A 20050-nucleotide genomic window follows, 5' to 3' on the forward strand; every position below is an offset into this window, starting at 1 on the left:
GGGGCTTGAACTCAGGGCCTGGGCACTGTCCCTGAGCTTCTTTTGCTCAAGGCTAGCACTCTACCACTTGAGCCACAGCACCACTTCTGGCTTTTTCTGTGTATGTGGAACTGAGGAATTGAACCCAGAACTTCATGCATGCTAGGCGAGCACTCTACCACTGAGCCACCTTCCCAACCCACATATGTGCCCTGTAATGCACTCCATAGTTTGCTTACTGATGGCTAGAATGTTGGCTCAGCTGGGACAGACTTTGTGCTCAAGACCAGCACGCGGTGGCAGTGAGCCGGGCGTCTGTGCTGCTGGACTTTGACTTCCCGCCAGCCTAGGACCGAGTACAGCACCGAGTATTCCGTGCATAAACCTCCATGAAACCATCACCTTCCGGTGGACTCTCCTGACACCGGTCTGTCAGCCCCCAGTCACATCCTGGACCCATGAGGGTTGCTTTGGGCAGCAGGTAACGGATCACGGCTTAAGCACGGTGTTCCCTTTCCTGCCACAGTGAGGATTCTCGAGGCACAGGTGTGGGCCAGGCTCCCGCAGCCTTCCTTGATGCCTGAAGGGACCGGGCACCTGACTTTCTGCTCCAAGTAGGAGGCTTTTTCGTACAGCAAGCGCCTGTGCGGCAGGAAGATTGAGAAGCGGGTGAGGGTGTCCCTAGCTACTAGTGAACATCTGCTTTTCCCAAGCCTGGCCTGTGTTTCCCATGAGCCCATTCGCTGGCGCTCACACAAGCCCCTGGCTGTCCAGAAGTCCTGCTGTGGAAATGTATTTCTCTGCATCTCAGCCCCCTTCTGTGGTGGGGGGCTGTTCTGGGCTCCCCGGAACAAGGCTGGAGTCTCTGGGGACCTAAGGACCTGCAGGCTTCCTGCAGCCAGCCCCACAGCTGGTCCTGACTTGGGCATGTCTATTCTATCCACCTCCTCTGCGTCCCGGGCTGCATCCTCGGGCCGGGCAGCCTCTTGAGGCACCGCGGTGAGCCCGCTTTCCCGGGCTTCCATCTCCTGCTCCCCTCCAGTCATGCACCCCCCCCACTCCCCAGCAATCAGAATGAGCTCAATTATCAAATGAATCCTGCTAGTCTCTCCCCCCCCACTAGCTCCATTGATGGCATCCCAGAATTTAACATCTAAATTCCTGAACTCTTCTACCCCTTCCTATCTGGAACCCTACAGCGCTATTGCTCTAGCTGCACATCTCCACTCCAGTCCCAGGGTCTTCCTGTCTGTGCCTCGGACCTCAGGGCCTTTGTATCTGCAGTTTCCTCTTTTGTCTCATTGTACCTCCTGTCTCTTCAGAGAGTTCCTCCTGACCACCAGGTCATCAGATACATACATACATACATATATATATATATATCATGTATATACACACACACACACACACATATGCACACACACATATGTGTATGTGTGCACGCACGCAAGCCAGGTACTGGGGCTTAAACTCAGAACCTCTCACTCTTGTTTGTTTGTTTTTGTCTCTCTGTCATGGGACTTGAACTCGGGGCCTGCTGGATGTTGTCCCTGAGCTTCTTTTGCTCAAGGCTAGCACTCTACCACTTGAGCCACAGCACCCCTTCCATTTATGTGAATGTGTACACACATGTGTGTATGTGTATGTGAGTAGTTAATTAGAGATAAGAGCCTCATGGAGACTTTCCTGCCTGGCTGGCCTTGAACCATGATCCTCAGATCTCAGCCTCCTGAGTAGTTAGGATTAGTTAGTAGTGAGCCTGTCAGGTGTCCCCAGCCTGTGTGTGTGTGTGTGTGTGTGTGTGTGTGTGTGTGTGTGTGTGTGTATTTTGTTGGTCATAGGGCTTGAACTCTGGGTCTGGGTGCTGTCCCTCAGCTTTTCAACTCAAGGCTAGCGCTCTGCCACAGCTCCACTTGTGAGTTTTCCTGGTTAGTTGGAGATCAGAGTTGATGCTCAGCTCTCAGCCTCCTGAGTAGCAAGGATCACAGGGGTGAGCCACCAGTGCCTGCTACTGTGTCCTTTGAGAGAAGGCTGGGGGAGATGAGAGCAAGTGGCATGGTCTCACAACCGTGCCCCACTGCCTGCCCGGACCCTGCCTGCCCTAATGCAGCCACATCCTACAGCACCCCCACAGAGGGCGCAGGGGAGGTGGACGCCCACTGAATGCCCCGTGGTGAAGCCCCTTGGCAGGTGAGCCACCTGTGCTTCCCCCATGCTCCTGCAGGTGGCGCTCGAATGCCTGTACTTTCGGGAGAAGAGGGTCGGGATTGACTTGGTCCACGACAACGTGGAGAAAAACCTTATCCGGGTAAGGGGTCCCCCTGAAGCTTGCCCAGCTCTGAGCAGGGAGGGCCAGCTGGCCGGAAGTCATTGAGCTGCCCACGGGGATAGAAGTCACACATGTCACCCCATGGAAAGGTAGGACCCGGGGGGAAGCGGGAGAGATGGAGTTGTGGATCTTCAGCCTGTGTCAGGGTGACCCCAACATCAGCAATGATGCAGCTAGCGTTTATCCAGCACCTGCAGCACATCATATCCCTTCATGATGCAATAATCCACAAGGTAACTCGTGGCCCACGGTTGGTGCTCGATTTTCCTTCAATCTGGAAGCATATAAACAGTAGGACAGGTGTGGTAGCACACACTTATAATCTCTGCACGGTGAGTCTGAGACCTTGTCTCTGGAGGAAAACAAAAGAAACCCAAAGCGGGGGGGGGGGGGATGGAGATAAGGAAGGAAAGGGATGGAAGAGAAGGGAAAGAAAGGGAAGGAAAGGGCAAAGAAGGGAAAGGAAGGGAACTGAACCTGGACCCTCCACAGCTGACCTCAGGGGGGCCCTGGGGGTCGCAGGAGTGGAGATTCAGTCCCCACTCTGGCATGTCACTGGGGAGACCAGCATGGGCTGTGCAGGGCCGGGCGCGGCTCTGACCTGTGAGCTTTCCACCCACCAGTGCCTGCTCTTTCTGCCATCTTTATTTTTCATTCCAGGAAGTCGATTTGCTAAGATGTTCTCAAGATCAGATGCGAAATTTAGCTCAAAGAGTCAATGTTCAGATTCGGTAAGTGGGGGGGGGTCTTCCCTCCCCTCCCCACCCTGGGGCTTGTTGGGCGGGGGGGGGGGGCACTGTCCCTGAGCTTCTTTTGCTCAAGGCTAGCACTCTACCACTTGAGCCACAGCTCCACTTCTGGCTTTTTCTGTGTATGTGGTGCTGAGGAATCCAACCCAGGCCTTCCTGCATGCAAGGCAAACACTCTACCACTGAGCCACCTTCCCAGTGCTCGTGGCTACTCTTGTTTGCAAGGATGCCCAGCCAGAGGGCAACGTCTCCCAGAGGCCTTGCTTAGTCCAGGCCTCTCCACAGGCCAGCTCTGAAGCCGGGGATGGCCGAGGGTGGGTGACATGGGGGTGACCAGGCGAGGGGCCGGGGCATCGCCAGAGGGAGCAGGTGGACGCCTGGAGCCTGGAGTCTTCAAAAGCCATCCGCTTTGTTCTTGGGAGCTGACGTAACTGGTGTGGTGACACCCAGGGGGCTCGTCGTGTAATTAAAGGGAGACCTGGGCTTTATGGGGGTGGGGGGGCCTCAGCTCCCCGGAGTCAGCTTCCTACCTGGGCCTGGAGCCCAGCCCTGGCCTCTAACTCTTTCAGGACAAGCCACCCTGCTGGTTCTTCCTCTTCTTTGACTCTTGACCCAGAGGCCCCGGCGGCCAGGGCAGGCAGGCCGGCTTGCCAGGGCTGCCCTCCTGCTGCGTGGGGCACAGTGGCAGGGGATGGGGGAGGGGGAGGGGGGCAGCTGGCCCTTCAGCTCCAGGAGCCTGGCATCTTGGTCAGAAACAGCAGCCACCTGCCCTGCCAGGACGCAGATTCTCAGAGAGACCAGGACTGGACAAGAGAGAGTCACCCCGCTGTCATCCAAGGGGACCACGGGGTGTGGGTGGGGCAGGAAAGATCCCAGCAGGGCTGAATGCCAGCACCCAGTGGCCCATTGATGACCTGTTTGTGGTCTGTCAATTCACTCAGAGAACCTTAAGTACTTTGATTTCATTCATTTATTTTGGCCAGTCCTGGGGCTTGAACTCAGGGCCTGGGCACTATCCCTGAGCTTCTTTTGCTCAAGACTAGCGCTCTACCATTGGAGCCACAGCACCGCTTCTTTCTTTCTTCTTCTTTTTCTGTGTATGTGGTGCTGAGGAATTAAACCAGGGCTTCGTGCATGCTAGGCAAGCGCTCTACCACGAAGCCACATTTCCAGCCCCAACTGCTTGTATTTAAACAAGCCGCTTTCAACAAAAGGAGAGCTTTCATAGGCCAGTGTACTTTCTCTAAAGTTATTGAGGCTTTTGTTTGTTTGTTTGGTTGGTGTGTTTTGTTTGTGCTGGTCTTGAGGCCTGGGCACTGTCCCTTAGCTCTTTCCATTCAAGCCTGGTACTCTACCACTTGAGCCATAAGCTCTACTTCCCACTTACTTGCTGATTAAGTGGAGGTTGAGTCTTATAGACTTTCCTGCCTGGGCTGACTTTGAACCTCAACCTTACGATCTCAGCCTGCTGAGTAGCTAGACCTGGCACCCTGCAGAAGGTGTTGTTCTAAAAACTTGCTTATTTATTTTAATTGATCCATAAAAGTAATGGATTTGCTACAGGTGATATGACACGGGTGGGGTAGGCAGATGCAGCTCATTAGCATCTGCACTATCTCATTTATTTTATTTTGTCCCTTGAGCATGGTAAACTAAGACTGATACATTGTTACTCATTACAGTTGCTATCTTGCTACAACACACCTCTTATGTGTATTTCTTCAAGCTGAAACTTTGTATCTTTTGACCAACTTCTTTCCAACCCACCCTACCCCACCCCAAGCCTTAATAACCTTCTCCACTCTTTTAGAAATGAAACTTTTTTAGGTTCCACCTATGAATGAGAATCATGGGCACTTCAGTTTTCTGTACTTGGCATATTAAACTTACTATGTTTCTTCCTTTTTAACGGCTGAGTCGTATTCCATTGTGTATTTCTACCACATCTTCTTTATCCATTTATGTTTCAGTGGACACTTAGGATAATTCCATAATGTGGCCGTTGTGGCTAAAGCTGTAATGAAGGTTGTGGTAAGGGTGTCTCTTTGACATCCTGATTTTATTTCCTTTTGGTCTATATACCCAGGTGTGGGGTGGCTGGGTCAGGTGGTCGATCTAGGGGGAGTTTTCATGCTGTTTTCCATAATGGCTGATTCAACTTCCATTCTGGTGAGTAGTGTGGTTAGTGCCCTTTGTTCCAGCCCTCGGGAGCACTGATTATCTTTCATCTTCATGATAACAGCATTATACAGGCATGAGGTGATATCTCATTATGGCTTAATGTGATGTTTTGTTTTGTTTTGTTTTGAAGAACCAGTTGGCCATTTGTATGTCTTTTTTTTTTTTGAGAAAAGTCTCTCTAGATCCTTCGCCATTTTAAACATGCAGTCACGCCCATGCTATTCAGCTGTTCTATGTACGTTTGTGATATGTCTTAGATATTCACCCCTTTCCAGATAGATGTTTTACAAATCTTTTCTATCATTCTTTAGTTTCTTTTTCTTTTTCTGGTGATGGTTTGCTGTGCAGAAACGTTTTAGTGTTCTATAATCCAGGTTTTATTCTTGTTGCCTGTATTGAGTCCTCTCTCTCTCTCCCCCTCTCTCTCTCTCTCCCCTCTCTCTCTCTGCTAGTCAAGTGCTGGTGGCTCAGACTATAATCCTAGGCACTCAGGAAGCTGAGATCTGGAGGATTGTGGTTTGAGGCCAGACAAGGCTATCATGCTCCAATTCCAAAATAACTAGAAAAAAGCAGGGCTGGAGGCATGGATCAAATGGTGGGGTACCAGTCAAGCAAATGTGCAAGGCCCAAAATTCAAACCATAATCTCGCAAAGGAATGTTTGTTTTGTTTTTTTAAATCACTGCCAAGTCAAGGCGGGGAGTGTCACCTCACATTTCCTATGGGGTGACAGTGTCAGGTTGTTCCGGTCTTTGATCCACTTGGAGGCGGTTTTGTCCAAGGCAGGAGCCCAAGTGTCCCAAAACCATTTGTCCAGGGGACAGACTTGTCCACTGGGGATCCCTTTGTTGGAAAAATCACTTGGCCCCAAACGCATGGGTTTCCTTCTGGGCTCTCCATTTTTGCCTTCCTTTAATCGTGCATGCGGGACTTACTATTTATGGTAGGTGAGATTGGTTTTCCAGATGTGGCTGCCGTATGATGCACAGGGCCGCCAGGGTGAGGAGAGGGAAGGAGAAAGATTCAGAGCTGACAGAGTGAACGAGAGCCCAGATGTGAATTTGGGGAGCCAAACCCTGGAAGAGCGAGGCTGGTTCCTGGGCCTCGCTCGGAGGGTGAAACAGGAGCCGGCACACTGAGAAGAGGTAGAGTCAGGAGACGGAGAACTCTGACGCCCAGGCACAGAGACAGGCCGGGCAGCGGTGGCTCACGCCTGCCATCCTAGCTACTCAGGAGGCTGAGACCCAAGGATCCCAGTTCAAAGCCAGCCCAGGAGGGAAAGTCCATGAGACTCTAATCTGCAATGAACCAGCAAAAAGCGAGGGAGAGATGGATGGACACGGGGAAAGGCAGAGGGGGCTGGGAGAGAGATTGAGATGACAGTGAGGAGAGGGAAGCAGACATGGAGGGGAACCGGGAGCAGGTGGGGACCCCCGACCTCCGTGGGAGAAGAGGCTAGTTTGGGGGCAATCACAGGTGATCATAGCCCCCCCCCCCGCCCCATCCCTCCATAGGAAGGCAGCTCCAGCTGCTGGAGAGTGGAAGGCCTTGGAGGCCATTAGGCAGATGGCTCCCTGCTGCTCTGCCCCGGGTGGTACCCCAACATTGGAAGGAGGCTGGGCTGTAGGCTCCCCGTTTTCTGGGCCAGCCTGCATCACCTGCACAGGGCTGTGTCTTCATGGAGCAGAAATGGTTGTCCCGGACTGGGGAGAAGCCAAGCGTGGCTCTTGGCCCTGGCTGTGCCAAGAAAGGGAGACCAGGCTGCTCCTCCTTCCCCAGGCCTCACACAGGCAGGGGCCAGGCAACGGGAGCAGCTGGATTTGGAGTCAGGCTCTTCCCTCCCCTCCCCCTGTGTTACCTGCTCATTCCAACACATCAGGCAAGATGGGGCCCCGGCTCTCCAGGGCTCTGCCAGCTTGGAAGGCCCCAAGGCCGCAAGATGGTTCTTCCTGCCCTGACACCACCTCCTACCTCCTACATGCTCTGATAGGCAGGGACCCAAGCCAGGACTGAATTTTCCCACTCCTGCACCTCTGGGGTCCCTCTCCACAACCAGCACACAGTAGTGGGGGGCGGGGGGGGAGATAAACAAGCGGAAGAGAAGCAGACAGGCTTTGGAAGAACCAAGGGAGCAGAGTTCAGACACACAGAGATTAAGAAATGCTTCAGCCCCTGTTTGTGTGTCTTTGACTAGGACTCAGCTTTTTCAAGAACACAGAGAAACAGAAAAGGTTCAGGCTGAGAAGGTCCTGGAGGCAAGAGATAGAGGCCGGCTAGCCTTTAGCGTCCACTAAACTCCTTAGGTCTGAGGTGGGCTTCTATTAATAGATAAGAGTTACTGTTTGCCTTTGAAGACAGGAATGTGATTTTTCCCCCCTCCCTTTAAAATGTACTTAGGCTTTCAAGGCGATTTGAAAAGGAGGAAAATAACAGCGACTTTGGTATTTGGGCAAGAGGTATGAAAGTGGTTGTCAAAAGCCTAGAGTCTGGCAAACAGTGGCTTGTCCAAACTTCTCAGCTATGCTCCCAGCTCTCCTAGGCCCAAGTCCTGGACCCGCCCACTGTCTTCCCACCCACTCAGCCTTCGCCTGGCCTCGTCCTCGACCCCGCCCACTCCCTGGCCCCGCCCACTCCCTGGCCCCACCCACTCCCGGGTTGGATCTGCTTTCCAGTCCCTGAAAACGCGAGTGTTTGTTCCTCTGCTTGTGCACATGAGACCCCAGCTTGGCCTTCTCATTCCTCCATGCCACTTTGGCCCCACCAGCGGGGCTATCAGCTGGGAAAGCCCTGCTCAAGCATCTCTTCAGGCCGGCCGGACTCATGGCCCTTGCCCCCTGAGTGGGTGATTTCCTTCTCTGTGTTGCTTCTGTCCTTTTCAGTCCCGCTCTGCTGTCCTCACCGTGTTTGACGGTCATCTCGCTGTGTGTCGTCCTTCACACAGCTCTGAGCAGCAGGTAGTCTTGATCTGGGTTTTACTCCTGTCCCCCCCCCCCCCTTTGTGCTCTGCAGCATCATTCTCTAGACTTTATCCACAGTGTGATTTGGTCATCTAAGTCCACTCAGCCAAGGACAGCTGGAGGGCCAAGCCCGGCCCACCATCTGTGCATCTCAATAAAGCTTTATCGAAACAAAACTGTGTCCATGCACTTAGGTGTTATCCGGGGCAGCTTCTGCGTGTGGTTGAGTAGTGGCGATGGAGTCCACCTGAGATTTTGGCTCCTTGACCTTTTACTGTGCACGTTTTGCCTGTCCCTGTCCTAAAGACAAGAACGGGGTTTGGATTGGGAGGGGTGAGGGGAGAAGGTGTACAAGCAGGGGTAGCTGTGGGCACAAAAAGAGAGATGTCCAAATGGGAAGAAGGACTGACAGCGTTCAGGCCTGGGGACTGTCTTTGGATTCCCACCTTCCTGGGAACCCGGAGGTTGGCTTTGGGGCCTGGGCCCTGCACCTCACCCCTGTTGTGCAGGCTCTAGGTTGGTGCTCGGTCTCAGCACAAGTCCTTCTCCCCGGCAGGGATAACCGGGACACACAGCACTCCCTGGAGAAGGACATCGAGGACAAGAGCTCAGCCGAGTACATAGACGAGAAGTGCTACAACCTGAGAAACACATCGGATTCCATCAGCTTCTTCCACGGCATGGAGAAAGTGGATGGCTCGTGAGTATCGGGCTCCCTGCCCCCAGCCTCCACCCTGTCCCAGGGGCCCGTGGGTGCGTTAGTCAGGAGAGAGGCAGTGTGGTCTAACAGGGATTCTCCCTCACAAGTAGCAGCATCTAAACCCAGATGGAAATGGCTGGACTCCTAGAAGGAAGCCCTAGGCTCAAGAGGAAGATGACAGGGGCTGGCTCGGGTGGTCTGAGCTGGGTGGATTGCTGTGAGCTGCTTAGCTGGGGTTTCAGAATGCCATCTCTCCATCCTCGGCTCAGCATCCAGATTCCAGAAAGAGAGAGTGTGTGATTGGCTCGGGGACAGTCACGTGGCCAATGCCGCCCCGTGGGGGCAACCCCAAAGGGCCATCACCAGAAGGAGCAACAGCCCAAACTCAGCAGGAGGCCAAGGCCCCCACCAGGGCAGGGCAGGTGGACAGTTGTGGGCAAGTGCTGCTCACGCCTGTCATCCTAGCTGCTCAGGAAGATGAGATCTGAGGATCACGGTTCAAAGCCAGCCTGGGAAGGAAAGTCTGTGAGACTTTTTAGCTCCCATAAACTACTCTGAAAGAAAGCTGGAAGTGGCACTGTGGCTCAAGTGGTAGAGCGCTAGCCTTGAGCATAGAGAGGCTCAGGGACAGCACCCAGGTGCTGAGTTCCAGCCCCAGGACTGGCAAATAAACAAACAAAAAATTCCCCAGAGATGTGGTGCGTGTGATAGCAGTGACCGGGCTGGTAGCTCGGCCTTGGTTTCATGCTATGAGTTCTGTCTGTGGCCTGCAACTCTGCAGGGTGTGCCACCACCATGGCGGGCCCTGCTTTCTCGTGCTACAGTTCCAGGTTGGGGGGGACTGGAAAGAGAGGCACCCCCGGGCACAGGTGGGTGTGGGGTCTGTCTTGGCTCAGGCCCTCCTCCTCCCCCCCCCCCAGTCTTTTTTCTCTTGTACATGTAGAATTGTGCTTGGGATATATAGGATGCAATAAATGTTCCTGGAATGGAAGAAAGGAAGCAGGGAAGGAAAGAGGATGGAGGGAAGGGAGTGGGGAAAGAGGGTAAGAGAGATGCCTGTCTCTTGGCCCCAACCCTGAGTCATTTTCCAGGTCTTAGCAAATACTGAAGCCCTGAGCGGAGCCTGTGGGGTTTCTGGCAGTGGCAACTTCTGGGAGTCCTCCTCTCTCCGACAAGATGGAACCCCCACACATCCACGCACCCCATCTGCATGGGGAGTCGCAAGGCTCCCTTTGCATGAACAGATTCCTTCCCAGAAACCTGCTGGCCAGGCCGGCTGGCCGCGCCGTCAGAGGCCTTGCTGAGCCGGATGCTGAGAGTGGCTGTTTGCAGTGACTGATTTGCAGTGACCGACCCATCTGTGCAGGGCTTTGTGTTTGCGGCTTCCTGAAAGCAAGGGCCATGTCTGAGCAGATTAAAGAGGGTGATTGGGGATTGTGTGGCTTGAAGTTGTCTCTCTGCTTAAGGATTCTCATGCTGTGGACCAACTGATGGTGGTGATGGTGGTGACGGTGGTGGAGGCGATGCGGATGGTGATGCCAGCTCACCGAGGGCTCTTTTGAAAGCCATCCCTTCCCTCTAGGCTGCAGTGTGGCCCGGGTGTGGGGAGCCACTGGCATCCACTGGGTGGCAGCCACAAGGCTGTAGGCCTCCCATGTGAGGCACAGAACACCCCCACAATGAGGCAGAGCCCAGACGCCAGGGTGGGGCCTTCACCTTGCCCTTGCCTTGTCCGTCTGCAGAGTCTCAGTGCCAGAGTCCTGGTCCAGGTTCAGCAACAACAACATCAGACACTCTCAGAACATGCGGGCCAACTCCATCCGGCTGCGCGAGGAGGCTGAGCACCTGTTCGAGAGTCTGTCAGACCAGATGTGGAAGCAGTTCACCGACACCAACCTCGCCTTCAGCAGCCGCATCTCCGAGGAGACGGACATGAAGAACAAACTGCAGACCCAGCTGGCAAAGGTAGGTGCTGCAGAGCCCGGGGCCATGACTGGGCGTGGCCACCCTCCGGGCCACCCATCCGTCCGCCCATCCGTCCCTCTGTCCATCCATCTGGGGGTCTGTGACTGACAGCAGGGGCTGTGTGCCTTCCCCCACTCACAGGCGTGGGGCCTGGCTGTCACCACGGTACCCACAGGTTGCCGTGGTTTCCGGTGCCCTTCCTTCTCCATCCTGGGGCCTGAACATGATGGGGAGCCCCCTCCCCTGAGAACTGTGTGGCCCCGACTGGTCATCCCTGCTTGGCTTTCCAAGGCTTTCACTGAAGGGTGGATGTTGGGTGAGTTTGAGAAGTGGCGATGTACCCCTGGGCTGCTGCCGTCTCATGGGGCTGCCCCTCTGGGCGGCTCCTGGGACTTTATTTCCCTCTGTGCAACACAGCGACAGACTGCACCCTGGCTGCTGGAAGCCATGCTGGGCACCGGAAGTAAAAAAAGCAAAGGATGGGGGTGCACGCCACCTGCTCTCAGAAGTTTGTCTTCCCGGTGGACAGGGATTTAGGGGTGACTGTAAGTCACCCCTCTGCTTGGGAGTTTGGGAGAGATGTAGCAGGATTTATGGGTGCTAAGGCAACCCGTGTCGGCCAGGGTATGCAGGAGGCAGAGCAAATCATTCTTATTAAGTAATTGCCAGGTAGGATCATGTTAGGAGGGAGGAGGCGGGGTGAATGCGTCAGAGATGCTCCGGGAACCCTCTGTGGACAGGGATGGAGGCAGGCAGAGGAGCAAGCACATGGAGGAAACTCAAGGCTCTAAGTTCAAACCCTAGTACTGCCTCCAACAAATACAAAGTAAAAATGGAAGCTGGGTGCTGGTGGCTCACGCCTGTCATCCTAGCTACTCAGGAGGCTGAGATCTGAGGGTTGCGGTTCAAAGCCAGCCCCGGCAGGAAAGTCCATGAGACTCTTACCTCCAACAAACCACCAGAAAATCGGAAGTAGTGCTGTGGCTCAAAGGTCTAGAGCACTAGCCTTAAGCAGAAAAGCTCAAAGACAGTGCCTAGGCCCTGAGTTCAAGCCCCATGACTGACAAAAAAAAAAAAAAAATGGAGCTTTTGCTTGAAAAAGTCTACAGGGAAACCTGGGTAGTAGTTGAGTCCTTTGGACTGGGCTTTGCCCCCCAATTTGCCTCAGTCCCCAGCACCCCCATTATAGCCTCTTCACACACTGCCAGTCCTCCTGGGCTCTGGCATGCTTTGTGTCTCTGAGAAGAGGCAGGGAATGGGCATAGGAAGAGTTTAAACAGACCACAGAGCGGCCACACATTTCCACCTTGAAAGGCTGCCTCTGACACTGAAGTTTTCTTTAGAGTCCTCTCTTTCAAGCAGTCATTTAGTATGAGCAAACGCAGCCTTTTTCCTAGGAGGCTAGGTGGGCAGGCATGGCAGGGCCATGTCTGTGGGGGCGGGGCACGGCTGGTGATCAGTGCCCCTGTGCTGTCTGCCCGCCTGCCCTTCTGTTTGGCTAAGGAGGTCTGGAACCCATTGTGTGGTGGGAAATGCTTTTGTGCTTTGCAAGCAGCCGGATCTCTTCCAGCGCCGGGGGCTGGCGGCCAAGCTACTGTCGGCTGGCTTCTAAAACTAGCCAGGTCCTGGAAGTGCAGCCTCTGCCCGCCCCGCGCTGCCCTGTGCACACGGGACTGCCCTTAGACACCACATGCTGAGCGAGTGATCGAAGGTTAATAATAATAAATATATAAAAAGCTGTTCAGAGCCAGTGGCTCACACCTGTGATCCTAGCTATTCAGGAGGGTGAGATAGGAGGATCGCAGTTCAAAGCCAGCCTGGGCAGAAAAGTCCCTGAGACTCTTATCTCCAATCTTGAACCAGAAGGTTTCCCTAGGAAAAAAAGGATTCCACGCTGCCTGGCCTCGTCCACTCGCTGGCATCTGCCCTGAGCTAGGCCAGCCATCTGTCTCCCTGGAAACCCCTGGCTCCACAGAGTTTGGGGGGAAAAATGTGCAAGGCTGCAGAAAGCATCTAGCAGTGGAGCGCCAGCTAGGACTGCTCAATCCATTCCTCCCTCCACATCCCAGATCTCTTCCTGGCCTTGGACACTTTTTCTGCTGTCACAAGACGAGATGCAGGCAGATAGTTTTACACGGCTGGGGGAGGGGGCACTCTGCCAAGAACAGACAGACTCCCTAACACACATGGGGTGCCCAGTGCTCTGATGAGGGGGTAGAGAGGTGGATCATTGCCCTTTGTGCTGTAAATAGAAGTTTCCTAAAAGAAGAAAAGAGCTGTTGGTCTTGGGCTGGGGGGCATGGCTCAAGTGCTAGAGCCTAGCAAATGTGAGGCACTGAGTTCAAATCCCAGTACCGCCGAAGTGGAGGAGGGGAGGGACATATGTTAGCATTAATCAGTGCCAGCCATAGTTCTGAGGGTTTGCCTTAGTTAATAATGCTTTCCCTCTTATTTTATTTTTGGTCCGATCATGGGCCTGAACTCTGGGCCTGGGCGCTGTCCCTCAGCTCTTCAGCTCAAGGCTAGCACTCTACCACTTGAGCTACAGCACCACTTCCGGCTTTTTTTTTTCCTGCTTATGTGGTGCTGAGGAATCGAACCCAGGGCCTCAGGCATGCAAGGCAAGCGCTCTACCACTGAGCCACCTTCCCAGCCCTGCTTTCCCTCTTATAAAGAAGGATTTACTAGCCAGTTGCTATTGGCTCACACCTGTAAGCCTAGAAACTCAGGAAGCTTGGATCTGAGGATCACAGTTCAAAGCCAGCCCAAGCAGAAAAATCCTTATGAGAGTCTTAGGTCCAATTAACCACTCAAAAAATGGAAGTGTCACTGTGGCCCTGAGTTCAAGCCCCACAACCCACAAAAAGAAAAGAAAAAGAAGGTATCATATCACCCCACTTTACCCTCACCCCTAATCCTTTTTGCTTTATTTTTTAGATAGTGTCCCCACTTTTGTCCAGGGCTGGCTTTGGATGGTCTCTCTTTTTTGCCTTTTTACTACTTGGTGTTGGGGGGAGGGCATCACCCTGTATAGCAGTGCTGCTATCATTGCCATTATACAATTGGGGAAACTGAGGCTCAGAGAGGATCAGCATTTTTCCCAGGCCCACACAGCCTGCTGTGGTGGGGCCTCCTGATTTCAGAGAGTGGGCAGGCAGAAATCTATCAAGCCCTCCTCCCATCTCCCTGTGGTCTCTGCCTGGTACCTCTGTCCATTCCCCCCCCCCCCAAAAAAAAAGGCAGCCAGAGGCTGGAAACTACTAGCCTTGACCACAGGGACTTCGCTCCCAGGCAGGTTTTGTGGGTCTGACCGGCACATTTTGGACAGCCGGCTCGGGTGGGAGGGGCCGTGGCACTGATTTATAGCAGGGTTTTCGCACCACCAGGCTGGGGCCAAGTTCCCAGCCTCTACCTGGTTTTGCAGACACAGCGTTTCGGGAGCCCAGCCATGGCCCGGCCCTTGCAGGCTGTCTGGTTTGCTGAGTGCCACGTCGATTGATGCTGAGGGATGTGGAGTGGGGGGGGGGAGTCCCCACAGCTTGGACAAGGTGGGGGGGGGCTGGCTAAGATAGAGGTAGTGTAAATGCCTGTGTGGGTCTGAAAGGGACACCCCAGCGCCCCTTCCCCGGCCTCCTTCACTTCCGGCCCTGGGTGGATTGGAGGCCCAACCTCCCTGGAGGTCCACTAAACACCAACTCAAATGCCTCTCCCTGCCCGAATCCCCCTCCTAAACACCCCCAGGGCTGGCCCGGCCCCCTTGGGGGCCCCCTCCATCCTAGCTGACACAGAAAAATGAATCACCACATATTCCGTCTTAACACCGTGTACCAGTCATTGTAATCACCCTGGCTTTTCTGAGACGTTTTTGTTTTTTTGTTTTTGGTCGGTCGTGGGGCTTGAACTCTGGGCTTGGTTGCTGTCCCTCTGCTCTTCAGCTCAAGACGAGTGCTCTACCACGTGAGCCACAGCGCCACTTCCACACCCTGGCTTTTCAAACAAAAGGGAAAGCGCCCTCACAGGGTCTGCTCGCTAGACCATTGCTCTGTCAAGGTTCAACGTGAAGCTCAGAGAGGTGCTGAGCCACGCGAGGTCACACAGCAAGGAAGAGCAGATGCTGGTCCTGCACCCCCAGGTGTAGAACAGCCTGATCCCACCCTGGAGACAAGAAAATGTGGTATATAGACAAAGTGGAGCATTATTCAGCCATGAAGAAGGATGAAAGTATGTCAGTGGTTGGCAAATGGATGGAACTGGAGATGGTCATGTTACGTGATATGAGCCCGTCCTTCAGGGACAAGTATTGTGTGTGTGTTTGCCCCTCCAGAGCCAGAACAAAGCCAGGTCACGAGTGAAAAGGGGAATATGGCTGCTTGGGCAGGAAAAGGAGACATAGAGAGGTGATTGGGAACCCAGGGCGTTAAATGTGTCAGGGTGACACCCCCTCCCTTTATTGGGTACAGCTTAATAGAAGCCAGAGAGCACAAAGAAGCGAGGACCTGCAAAATCTGCTCCAGATTCCTCTCGCAAGTGGGAAGAGATGGGCAGAGATCAGGAAAGGGATGGCATACTAGATGGCAGACACCCCAAGCAAGAGGTGCACAGGGCCTGGTGCAGAAGGCAGAGCACCAGCCCTGAACTGAGGAGTTATTTACTTGAGTTTCAAGTCTTACAGCTCAGATTCTCCACGACTCACGTAGGTCTAATAGCAGTTTGGAAATCTGTAACTATTATGTGATGTTTTATAGTAATGCAATTGTTGCCTGATTAGTCCTTTTCTTTCTGCCTGGTGTTATTTACGGGGGATTTTTTGTTCTGTTTTTGTTTTGTCGGTCGTGGGTCTTGAGCTCTGGGCTTGGGCGCTGTCCCTCAGCTCTTCGGCTCAAGGCAAGTACTCCACCACTTGATCCACAGCGCCACTTCTGGTTTTCTGGTGGTTCATTGGAGATAAGAGTCTCACAGACTTTCCTGTATGGGCTGGCTTTGAACTGTGATCCTCAGATCTCAGCCTCCTGAGTAGCTTGGATGACAGGCTTGAGCCACCAGTGCCTGGTTTTTACAGGGTATTTCTAAAAATGTGCCTTCAATTCTGCTAAATCCAAGAAGTAGTTAACATTTCCACGGGCATCAGTCCTTTTCATTTTTGTTTCTTTTGGTTGTTGTCTCTTCCATCCTTTTAACTTTGGTGAAAATGAAGCTGATACATCCATAGACAGCCATGACACCTGGTTATTATTCCCATTCTTCACCAGAAACCTGAAAGAAGGAGAAGCAGCAGCAGCTGAGGGTGGTGCACAGCTGGGCAGCTGCAGAGAGGCCCGGGGAGATGGCGGAGGGCATGGGTGAGGTTTGGGACCAGCCCTTCCCAGAGCTGGGATCTGACTGGGAGAGGGAGCGAGGTGAGCCCTGCTCTCACACCGCCCTGTTCCAGCGGGAGTTCCCAGCTAGGGCAGGGAAGGCAGGGCGGTTGGCCAGATCCCGGTGCTGGCCCCACCCATAGGGTGACCCCCTGGGCCAATCCCCAGCCACCCGCCCAGCCTCCAGGCTGTGCCAGGCCCAGCCTCATTCTGAATCCTCCCCACCTCCCTTTCTTGGGGACAGGAGGATTTCTCGTTCCTTTGCAGGAGTGTGGGGTGGGAGTTTAGCAGGGCTGTGCCTGTGCGGGAGGTGGGCTGGGGGGGGCAGCTTTCATTGCTGATTGTGACTGCAAATGTGTGTGTGTGGCCAGCTCTACCACTAAGAGTTCCTGTGTCAGCTCAGGTTTTCAGGCCTTCCTTTACCTTGGTAAAGGAAGTAGGACAATGAGCCCTGTGGCTAGGGCTGTGTCCCCTGGATGCAATCCATGGTCCCAGCAGGGGGGTTGAACGCAAGGCCCGGTCCAGGCTAAACACCAGTGTTCTACTACGTGAGCCACACCCACAGCCCTTGCGTTTGTATTTTTTTGTTTCAGAGATGGGTGTCTCCACACCTTTAGCTGCATTGGCTTTGAACTTGGTGGGGAGGGGGAGGGGGCTGCCCTGCTCCACCATGCCAAGAAGCTGGGATGCCAGGGGTGTGCTACCCAGCCAGGTGGAGGTGAACACGACCTGAGCTGTGCCTGACACGGCGTCCCAGGGAATCAATCTGGCTAAGTGCATGCCCGTGTGGGCCTGGCACATTTGTCTTGGGTGTGAGCCACAAGAAGGCACCAGATGTAGAAATCCCCGGTGTTCTGGAAAACCCAGACAGGTCTGCTCAGGACGTACAGCTGAGTAAGGGGAAGAAGTGTGGAAAAAAGGAGAATCAAGGTGGGGCTCAGGCTGGGGCTGAGAAAGGGCAGGGTGAGGATGTGGGGGGGAAGCTTCTGTGTGACCCCTGGGCCTTGGCCTTTCTCCCCTGCTCGCCTCCCCAAATCCACTCACTCCCAGCTGCCTTCCTAATCCACATGCTACCTGGAGTCTTCATCTCCATGGTCCTGCTTTAAGAGGAATGCCTTAAGTTAGGATGTTAATTTATTCATGTAGTTAGTTTAGTAAGAAAAATACTTCTTTGTTCTTGTTGGTTGTGGGCTTGAACTCTGGGCCTGGGCGCTGTCCCTCAGCTCTTCAGCTCAAGGCAAGTGCTCTACCACTTTGAGCCACAGTGCCACTTCTGGTTTTCTGGTGGTTCATTGGAGATAAGAGTCTCATGGACTTGCCTGTCTGGGCTGGCTTTGAACCATGATCCTCAGATCTTAGCCTCCTGAATAGCTAGGAAACAACAACCTTTGAGTACAAAGGGCAGCTGGAAGAGAAATACAGAAAACAGAGCAGACTACTAAAATTCAGTGGGCACCTGGAGCCTGCAGACGTCTCTGGATTCTGCGGCTGTTTGCGGGCTGCAGGAAGAGGGCTGGGTGCCCGGGATTGTGGTGCCAGGGCTGGCTCCATGCTGGGCACGCCTGTGGCCATGGCCAGCGGGTGTGAAAGGGAACTGCCAAGGTCATATTCTCATCTTCCTCATCTGCGGTCAGGGAGTATTTCTAGAACCTCCCATATAGAATCGGTCTGCCGTGAATGTGACATCCGGGAGCAAGCCCTTGGTGTGCGGTAGAGGTGTGGCGCGTGTACATGTGGGAATTCCTGGCAGAAGTGGGCCCTGCTGGGTGGCAGAGGCCCCACCTGTGGGCCCCATACCACAGGTGCCTAATGAATACTTCCAATAGGAGGTGAAGGGGCTTGAACTTCAGAGAGAAAGTGCCTGTCCCTCCCTAGCAAGCTAGATGGCCCCTGGGGCAGGGCAGAGAGGGAACCACGGGAGGACAGGGCTATTGGCTGTCTCATTGTCCTGTCCCCATGCTGGGTCCTCTGCCCAGAACTGGGGCTTGGCGCTGGATGCTCAGTGAGCATGCGTGGGCAATCGCAGAGGTTGTGAATGAGCGTGTAAATGAATGATGAAGGGGTGTCTGCCCAGCCCCCAGCCCCTGGGCCTCCTGCAGTCAGGAGTCCTTGAAGCCAGATCCCCAGGAGGCTTGAGCACTCCTTCAGCAGGCCAGGGGAGCCAGGCCAGGGGATCACGGCCTCATGGGAGGGAGAAGAGAACGGGGGGGGGGAACTGCCGTAGGTCACCGGGATGTGGCTGGGCTTGGGGGGTGTGGGGGATCCTGCCAGTCACATTTCAATCCCTGGCACCCCAGGCCGCAGAATGCCAGAGCAGGTGCAGCTGAACAGCAGGGTGAGCGCTGAGACTGCCCCAAGCAGAACAAACAGGGGCAGAGTGGTAAAAGAAGGTTCATTTGCCACATTGCCATGTGCCCCTCTCCTGTGCTCCCAAGGGGCAACTTCCAAGGGAGATCTTCAGGGTGGCCTCCTCCTGTGAGCGTTGAGTGATTCATACTTGGGGGGAGGGGGTGTTTAACTAGCATGTGGCCTGTGTAGATGGGCCAGGGAAAGGGGCCAGGCATTGGGGGCGACGGACTCTCTGTTACATTCTGGCTGTCTCCAGCTGTCCTCTTCTTGCCCCTCCTTGCCCGGGATCCAGATGTGTCTCAATCATGGGGGTACAATGATGGCACTTTATCAGAAAAAAAATATTTTTAGGGAGGAATTTAAAAATTAGAATGTTGTTGGGTGCCGGTGGCTCACACCTGTAATCCCAGCTACTCAAGAGGCTGAGACGTGAAGATCACAGTTCCAAGTCAGCCCAGGCAGGAAAATCCTTGAGACTCTTATCTCCAATCGAGCACCAAAAAGCTGGAGGTGGAGCTGCAACTCGTGGTTGAGAGCTAGCCTTGAGCACAAAAGCTCAGAGTCAGCACCCAAGCTCTGAGTTCAAACCCCAGACACACACACACACACACACACACACACACACACACACACACACATGATAACCTTCCCTTCCCTTTCCCTTCCCTTTCTCCTTCCCTTTCCCTTTCTATTTCCCTTTTGCTTTCCCTTTTCTTTTCCCTTCCCTTCTGTTTGATCGATGACTGCATGATGGAGGTCCTCAAACAAAACCAACCTTTGTACCAGTCCATCTCGGACCATTCGGGGATGAGCAGGGTCTGCACCCTGCAGGTGTTGAAGGCTGGGGAAGGGGGGAGGGAATGCAAGGGCTGACCCCACCCAGCACCCTCAGGGCCCCAAGGGGAGGACACGGAGCATGCTGGCAGGCGGTGACCGCCTCTTGGTCTGCACAGACGCTGCAGGAGATCTTCCAGACGGAGAACACCATCATGCTGCTGGAGAGAGCCATCATGACGAAGGAGTACCCGCTGAAGGTGGCCCAGACCAGGCTGGACTGCCGGACCCGGCGGCCCAATGTGGAGCTGTGCAGGGACATGGCGCAGTTTAAGTGAGTGTCCCAGCCAAATAGGGTGGTGTATGTGTGTATACGTGTGTGTGTGTGTGGGGAAATCCCTGGGGATCCGGAAAGGGAAGGGAGGGGTCTGAAATATCGAAGGACCCTTGAGTATGGAAATGGGCTCCCCCTCATGAAGCCCCTTAATTTTACCCCCACCCCGTCCTCTTTCAGAGACTTGCATTGTCTCTTAGCTTATTCACTCAAGATGGAGCTCTACCCCCTTGAACCACAACTCCATTCTTGACTTTTTTTTTGGGGGGGGGGCTGGTTCGTTGGAGACAGGAGTCGCCTGGACTTTCCTGCCCAGGCGGTATTTGAACCTCCACCCTCAGATCTCAGCCTCCTGAGTAGCTGGGGTGATAAGGCGTGAG

General features: G+C 54.1%; 1 protein-coding gene across 1 annotated transcript in view; it reads left to right on the forward strand.

Moving 5' to 3' along the window:
- Positions 1-19674, forward strand: part of Tekt5 (tektin 5) — a 21370-nt gene extending 1696 nt beyond the window's left edge. The window contains exons 2-6 of the mRNA XM_013011499.1: positions 2204-2287; positions 2969-3039; positions 8751-8894; positions 10637-10859; positions 19516-19674. Of these exons, the coding sequence (XP_012866953.1) occupies positions 2204-2287; positions 2969-3039; positions 8751-8894; positions 10637-10859; positions 19516-19674 (681 nt within the window). The remainder of the gene's footprint in view (positions 1-2203; positions 2288-2968; positions 3040-8750; positions 8895-10636; positions 10860-19515) is intronic.
- Positions 19675-20050: the final 376 nt, after the last annotated feature.

Source organism: Dipodomys ordii, unplaced genomic scaffold, assembly GCF_000151885.1.
Source record: "Dipodomys ordii isolate 6190 unplaced genomic scaffold, Dord_2.0 Scaffold14, whole genome shotgun sequence".
Classification (NCBI taxonomy): domain Eukaryota; kingdom Metazoa; phylum Chordata; class Mammalia; order Rodentia; family Heteromyidae; genus Dipodomys; species Dipodomys ordii.